This window comes from Podarcis melisellensis (genome assembly GCF_964234715.1).
Source record: "Podarcis melisellensis genome assembly, chromosome: 17".
NCBI classification, from domain to species: Eukaryota; Metazoa; Chordata; class Lepidosauria; order Squamata; family Lacertidae; genus Podarcis; species Podarcis melisellensis.
Window position 1 is genome coordinate 33,960,027 of NC_138534.1, and position 8,208 is coordinate 33,968,234.

Here is an 8,208-nt window from a genome sequence, read left to right on the forward strand (position 1 = left end):
TCCCGTCACATGTATAATAGATTTTGTGTGTGATGTAATCTTCAGTCTTCTATTAGCCCTTGTAATAGGAAGAGGCCGCTGGCAGGAAGGTTAACAGCACTTGCTTATATCTCCTTGGTGTGCTGCCTGTTAATTTCTTTGCTTGACCCCTGCCCTGTTTGGTGAATTTGCTTTTAGCTGCACTGAACCAACTTCCTCCAGTTATGCCAGCCATTTTGCAGTTTCTCTCCCACCCCAACATTTGCCCGACTTCACCTCTGGGGTGCAGAATTAATTAGCAACAACCCAATAAAACCACATACAATTGTTTACAGACCAGCATCTTTACTGATGATTTTGTCACAGAATAACATTTACAAAAACAGAGTCCATTGCCTGTATAAGGGGGAGGTTATTGACAGAGGGAGACTGGGACTTCGACTTGATGCAGCCAGGGGGTGATCCAAACTTCAAAATAGCAGCTGAATGTCTGAGAAGGGGGGAAAAGGAGAAAAATGAATATTAAAATCAGCCCAATGTCGAAATCTAGAAAGCTGACCTGTATCCGATGGCTTGTTCAATATCCTGACCAGGTATTTCAAAAAGGAACTCACAGTTATTCCACCTTCCTCTTTGACAACCCCAAAGCAAGGAGATGTGGTTGCAGCTCCTGCAACATTCATGCGCAACTCCCTACTCTGGCCTCATGCCCAACGTGATAAAGGACAGAGGCCTCTTGCAATGCTCTGGCTTAGGAAACAGCAGTCTTTCTTGAAGTGCTTTCGCTATCTGATAAGCTCCATATATTAGTGGGGAAAGATTCTGCATCAGCAAAGGAAGAGTCTCTCGCTGCTCTCATGATGTTGCCACTACTGCACGACTTCTCATGTTGCACAGGGAGAGGTCCCAGGCTACAGGGGAGCAACGAAGGCCACACTCCTTTGACAAAGTGCCTTCTGTGGCTTCGTTTCCCTACATCAGTAGGGCCTGCCCCCCGATTGACCACCAGCAGCAACCATTTCAAATTTTCCACAGTGCCCTTGTACAACTTTCTCCTACACAGTCACCCCAGAGCATTGTGGGAAATTCATCATGGCCATTTGCAGCCGCTCACTGCTTGGTGGGAGGGGGTAGAGGCTCAGGGCAGGTGCCAGAAGGTGTCTAGTGTTGATATCAGGCCTGGGCGCAACATAACTAATGCAAAAATAGGACGGAGCAGAGCTTTTTAAAGCCAGAACTTGCTGGAACTCAGTTCTGGCACCTCTCAGGTGGGCACCATTGCCATTATAAAAACCAGAGAGTTCTGGCACCTCTTTTTTTCTAGGAAAAATTAGCACTAGGAAGGAGCCATAGTATAGGCTCCTCTCACATTGCCCAGTGCTTCTTACATTACCTAAGGTATTGTGTGAAGGATACAGTCGTATCTTGGTTTGTGAATGCCGTGCGAGTCGAACATTTTGATCCCCAAATGCTACAAACCTGGAAGTGAGAATTCTGGTTTGCAAACGTTCTTTGGAACCTGAACGTCTGATGTGGCTTGCACGGCTTCCGATGGGCTGCAGCCAATTGAAAGCCGTGCCTTGGTTTCCAAATGTTTGGAAGTTGAACGGACTTCCAGAAAGGATTCCATTCGAATTACGAAGTACTCCTGTATTTTTTAAAAAGCTCCCAGATTTGAAGGTGGAAGGTAATGTCAAAGCTCTCGGACATTAAGGCTCCCAACATGTAACAAATTTGCACCATCAGGACCTTGGAGAGGCAAGAATCGCAGCTGTCTCCCCAACATGAATATTGCATGCTATACATTTATGCAATGAAACACATTCAACCGCCTTGGCTTGTGTGCTGCATGAACCAATAATGTTCTCTGGCCCTCTTTGCCATGTGTATGAGTTCTGCAGCAGACCAGTCAATGTGAAAAGTGTTTCCTGAAGAGAGAATTTGAAATCTACAGTGGTTTTTTTACACGTGGCTTCCCTTATCAACTTATTGAATTATAACTGGGATGGGGAATCTGTGTCCATCAACACCTGGAGAACAATAGGTTCTCCCCACTGCCCCATTTATCACTCCCAGGAGTAGGTATGTCAGTTTATTGCAGCAGCAAAAACAACAAATTATTGGGGCATCTTAAAAACCAGCAAATTTGGTTATGACATAAGCCAGCCTTCCCCAGCTTTCTGCCCTTCAGGGTTTTGGTTTTTTTTCATTTTATATTGGTCACCATGCTTATTTTACCTACATTTAAGTTCTAAATATAATATTTGCACTTCTAAACTCATGGACTTAGCTAAGTCACCAGTGAAGAGATACCAATATGCATAGGAGTCCATTCCTAGGGGCCAAGGTCCCTTTGGCTCCCCTAATAAAATATTTGAGGAGGCCAGGCCCCTCAAAGTTGATGGGCAGTGCCATTCAAATGATGTGGTGCGCCACATCATGTGTTCAGTTATGTGGGGCAGGGCCTACCTCCCCGCCCCCCATTTTATTCAAGTTGGCCTCCCTGCAATACGGATAGCGCAGCAGATCCTGGATAGATCTAGACACATGGGGGGGGGCGAAATTCAGGAAAATGTGTTGTAAACCTCGTAATGTGAAATCACGTTGCCAAAAGGCAGAACTCCACAGTGCCATCTGGTGTCACAGTGTTCTAACGCATTTAAAACGCTTTTTCTTTACTAATGTAGCTGAATCCCCCGTAAAGTTCCACATTAGTCCATTAGGAAACCATCTTACTTGTCTCAGTGTCTTTTTCACCTGGAAATCACATCTGTCCAAGTCAGGCTCTGGGTGTATCCTTTTGCTGCAGACTGTCCGGCAGATATCGACATCCATTTTGTATTTCACCCCTCTCACAACCTAGAAAAAACAATTTTCACTAAACCACACATAGCAAGGACAAATTGGAGAGATAGAGGGAACTTCTTATATACCGGGGGAGCAGGAAGGGAAGATCATAGTTTTTTCAAAAGCCTTATATTTCCACCCCACCTGAGTGGGAGGCATATTGCTATGGCATGTCGGTGCCTGTTGCTTTTCTATTCACCCTACTGTTATCTCTGATTATTGGTTTTGAAGGACAAAAACCTGTTTGACCAGAGACAACATTGGGAGAAGGTGATGAAACAGCGAGGTTACTAGATGGGGTTCCATTTGGATCATATATAACCTCTTAAAACAGCTGCATTGGTTGCAGCCAGTTCTTTTCTGCGCCTAATTCAAGAGGTCCATGTTAGTGATTAAAGCCCTTAACAACTCAGGCCACAAATACCTGAAAGACCATCTCTTTCCCTATCAACTTTCTCTGGTGTCAAGATCAACAGAAGAGGGCCCACAGAACCTCAGGGTGGTGGCAGCCCAGAAGATGGCGTTCTTTGTGGTTGCAGGAGAAATGTAGACCTTCCAGAAGGGCTTATTTAGCCATCAGCAGAGCAGCAGCTGAACCAAGATGCAAGTCGTAATATCTCACTTCAACAGTGTGACTTTCAGTGATATTTCCACCTGAGTGTGAGGTGACTTACGGGAATATTGCATGGGCACCAGAAAATGACAGGTTTTGTTTCATTGCTGAATTTGTTGCCATAACAGCCGGAGTTTCCTTACCTGCCTCATGGCTTTGTTTATGCGAAATTCTCTGAATAGAAAGATGTCATTCGAACTGTTGTTGTATCTGTAAACACCAAACCTAGCAGCTCTCTTAACTCCTGGGTCGTCGGTCTTGACAGCGACAGGAGATCCCGGTTTTATGGCTGAATGAGGCAAATGCCTCTTGCTACCTGTACAAGAAAAATTCACAAATGAATAGTTATTTAGAAATTTTGTCCAGCGGACACATGGAAATAAGCTTGTGACGTATCAGCTAAGTTCTCAAGGCCAATTGATGGCACGGCAGAGGAACTGTTTTTTTGTCGCAGTTCCATGTCAGACTGGTCATTTGTGCAGAGAGAAGATACACAAGTTCGGAGAATGGCCGATGGTTCCAAAAGCTCGAGAGGCTACCGGGAATGGACCGATCTGTCAGCTTCAGATTTCTCTATTTAATAACAATTAATAATAATGATTCATCATTTGAATGAAAGAGAGGGCAAATTTGACCACAGCACAAATTACAATTGGAGTCAGCCCCTGGGAACCAGGCAAATAGTTTTGTGAGAGAAATGTGGCCCAGAGCTGCTTGTTTTGTTTTTAACTACACAGGGCTTTGTGGGTTTGCCCAAGATGCTAGTTTGCCATTCATTTGAAATACAGTGGTCCCTCGGGTTACAGATGCTTCAGGTTACAGACTCCGCTAACCCAGAAATAGTACCTCGGGTTAAGAACTTTGCTTCAGGATGAGAAGAGAAATTGCGTGGAGGCGGCACGGCAGCAGCAGGAGGCCCCATTAGCTAAAGTGGTACCTCAGGTTAAGAACAGTTTCAGGTTAAGAACAGACCTCCAGAACAAATTAAGTTCTTAACCCAAGGTATCTCTGTGCAGGCAATGGCTGGTTTGATGTGCGACTGTGCGCATGTGCATTGCACCGACCCCGCAAGTGGACAGAAAAGGAGTCAGAGCAGGGGTAGAGTGCTCTCTGCTGATGCTCACAGGGGTCTCAAGCACAACTCTCTTGCAAAATGGCCACCACCTGTAGTCCCAACACACCAAGATCTACCTATTGGTGCCTCCAACTTTACTGAATAAGCTTGCTGTTTGGCGAACTCAGACTGAAAAACCGACAGCTTACAAAGCTGATGTCGTATGAGGGGACACCAGCAGCTTCTTCCTTTCTCTCACAGTTGAAACCCACTCTGTGGTTTATCGTTACTCTGCAATCAGCAGTTGACTCACAGGACACGACAAGAGAGCGTCAAAACTGCAAACTTTCCCCAAAGGAAAGCTTGATATGGCAGTGCTTTTAAACAAGTTTCTGGCACGACTGTGTGTAGCTTATGGACACATGGTGCAACCCACAAAGTCCTGGTTTTGCAACTGTGTGATGAAAAAAAGCAATTGTCTGGATTAATGCATGGTAAAAATTGTGCAGTTTCTCTCCCTTGAACAGTATGGGCCGGTTCATATGTTCATATTAACCACGTGATCACTACAAGTACAGATTTATAATGGCTAGAGAAATCAGGCGATACATGCATTAAAGGTAAAGGGACCCCTGACCGTTAGGTCCAGTCATGGACGACTCTGGGGTTGCGGCGCTCATCTCGCTTTACTGGCCGAGGGAGCCGGCGTACAGCTTCCGGGTCATGAGGCCAGCATGACTAAGCCGCTTCTGGCGAACCAGAGCAGCGCACGGAAACACCGTTTACCTTCCCGCCAGAGCGGTACCTATTTATCTGCTTGCACTTTGACATGCTTTCGAACTGCTAGGTGGGCAGGAGCTGGGACTGAGCAACGGGAGCTCACCCTGTCGCGGGGATTCGAACCGCCGACCTTCTGATCGGCAAGTCCTAGGTTCTGTGAACTAGCTGCACACAAAAGCAGGGACACACTGAGTAGCCTCAAACATGACACCACACATGCTGAGCAGCCCCTCCCTTGGCATCTGTGTGCACAATGCAAACATTTGTAGGGAGGGGTTTTTCAAATGTATGTGCAAAGCCCCTTCCTCTAGACATTTGCCGTGTGTCCATGAATGCCAGGAGGGGGGTCACTTAGCATGCACAGTATATGGGGGGGGATATACACTCTTGTTGTTGTTTAGTCGTTTAGTTGTGTCCGACTCTTTGTGACCCCATGGACCAGAGCACGCCAGGCGCTCCTGTCTTCCACTGCCTCCCGCAGTTTGGTCAAACTCATGCTGGTAGCTTCGAGGACACTGTCCAACCATCTCATCCTCCTGTCGTCCCCTTCTCCTTGTGCCCTCCATCTTTCCCAACATCAGGGTCTTTTCCAGGGACTCTTCTCTTCTCATGAGGTGGCCAAAGTATTGGAGCCTCAGCTTCACGATCTGTCCTTCCAGTGAGCACTCAGGGCTGGTTTCCTTAAGAATTACGTTGCGCTATTCACTCAGCAAGTGTGTCTGAATGTTGCACGCTGTGAATGTGTGTCCAAAGCACTCAAAGTGGAGACGTTTATCCCAGTCTGTATGTGCATTGGACTTGAATTTTTTTAAATTCTTGATGCTTTTATTGTTGCGTTGATTTGAGATTTGCTTGTAGAAAGCATTTCATAAATGGAATGAAATAAATAATCTACCGCACTTCAGAATGTGTGTATAGCTCTGTTAGGGATAGACATAAATGCAATAGGGGAAGAGCAATAGAGGAAGTGGTTCCGAATTCCACGCACATTCCCAGCAGAGAAGGCTATACGCACATTGTAAAGAGTGAGAGGGGAAGTGGTTTGAAATTTCACACACATTCACAACATACTGAAGCCAACTGGATAACTGGATGCCTATGGGGAACTGAGAATGGCACATGAATGATGTGTTCATTCACAGTGGTCACTGTGATAGCAGCAGTTGGTTAGTAGGTCCATCTTCTTCCATGCTCTTCTCTTTCTGTCCCCCTTTTCTTTTTCACTCTGAATGCCAAGCTGAGCAAATTCTCAAATATTCCCACCTTTGGCTGGCATCCCACTGCTAGTATTAAAAATGCAGCTCCATATACATCCTTCCAGAAATGTTGAGAACAGCTGCATATTCATTTTACAGTAAATAGCCTTGAGAAACACCTAAAACAACCCCCCCCACACACACCAGTGTTAATCAAATATCAGGAGGGGGGAAAACACCCTTAGCTTCTTCGCTACTCAGAATGTAAACCACAATGGAAAAAGAGAGATTTCAGTTTATCTAACAGCAGGCATTTTGTGAGACTGTTTTTTCTGTGCATTTATGTCTGAATAAAGAGAGAACCTCAATTATTATTATTAATAATATTAAAATTTGTATACTGCTCTTCATCCAAAGATCACAGGGCAATTCACAACATAAAAATGAAAAAAGAGAACACAAAATGCACAATAAAAACAAAAACAAACCAACACCCCCCCTCCCACTTAACATTAAGTTTTCAGCTCAAGATCTTGAACCTTTAAGCGAAGCCTGGCACCCAGCTATTTAGCAAGAGAAGTTTTCCATGCATGGAGATGTCATGGGCTTGGGAAGGGAGTTCTGCGTGCTGAACCTCTGTCTCAGAGGGTTTGCAAAGGAGCATCAGGTGGCGTCTGTAATCCCATTTTCAAATAAAACACTGGAAAATCTAAAGTTGAGCTACCAGTAACTGCTACTAGGAAACCTTGCAACAGCCTCTCTTTCACAAGGGTGTTACAGTCCTTGATTCAATCGCACACACTCTCCACACAGTGCAACCCTGTTTCTCATACTTAAATAAAAAGTAGTGGTCTCAACTGATAATGGCTGTGTACACAACATACATTTAAAGTGCACGGCTTCCCCTAAGGAATCATGGGAACTGTAGCTTATCCACCACAGAGATGCAATTCCCAGCACCCTTAAGAAACTAAAGTTCCTGTGATTATTGGGGGGAAAGCCATGTACAGCATTTTAATTGTGCTTTAAGTGCATTGAGTGTAAACACCCAATATTGTACACACACATGCAAATGCCATGGGAGAATACTAAAGCTATTTTCTGATCTTACCAGCTGAAGTCCTGGCCACATTGCAGAGAAGAAGGCAGCAAAGAAGAGACATTTTCCTCCACCCAATGGACACCATTTCTACCTTCCTAGAGTAATCAGCAAAGAGACGAAGGCTGCTTGACTGGAACACTTGCTTTTTTGCACCTAGCAGAGGAAGTGGGGTTTCCACTGTCTGTTCAGGAACTCTCATTGGTCAAGAAGAGCATACTGTATAAAAAAAGTCTCGATCACTATCTCCTGTCCTGCTCATTGGCCCTTGCAAAATCTATTAGCAAGTTTCTTTTTGAAGAACTCTGGGTGATGTTAGCACTTAGTGCAGAATAGGGTTTGTTTGTTTGTTTGTTTGTCTGTTTTTAAAAGGGAAGTCAGATCCAAAATGAGCAGGTAGAAGGAGTAAGAGGCTATTCAGAAAGAACATCAGGAGGAGTTCAATCATTCAAGTCATGCAAAAAGTTGTGCTGTGTTAGATAATAGAAAAGGGTGTAGCCGAGACCCTGATCAAGTATACCCATTTCTCTTTCGCCCTGCCAACGACCCTCCCTGCAGACTCCACTGCTCCGGGTATTCACCAATGCTTCTAGAACGAAGGAGATAGTTCTAGAACATGGTTCTAGTCCTGTGGTGTTGC

The 8,208-nt window shown here is 45.0% G+C and overlaps 1 protein-coding gene across 1 annotated transcript; it reads right to left on the reverse strand.

Annotated features, from left to right (window-relative positions):
• Positions 1-304: 304 nt before the first annotated feature.
• Positions 305-8,208, reverse strand: LOC309360238 (cystatin-F-like). Its single transcript, XM_081894897.1, has 4 exons — positions 7,581-8,208; positions 3,583-3,755; positions 2,716-2,838; positions 305-469 (listed from the first exon to the last, which is right to left on the reverse strand). The coding sequence occupies exons 1-4, from the start codon at positions 7,768-7,770 to the stop codon at positions 392-394; spliced, it is 564 nt and encodes a 187-aa protein (XP_081751023.1). The 5' UTR covers positions 7,771-8,208; the 3' UTR covers positions 305-391.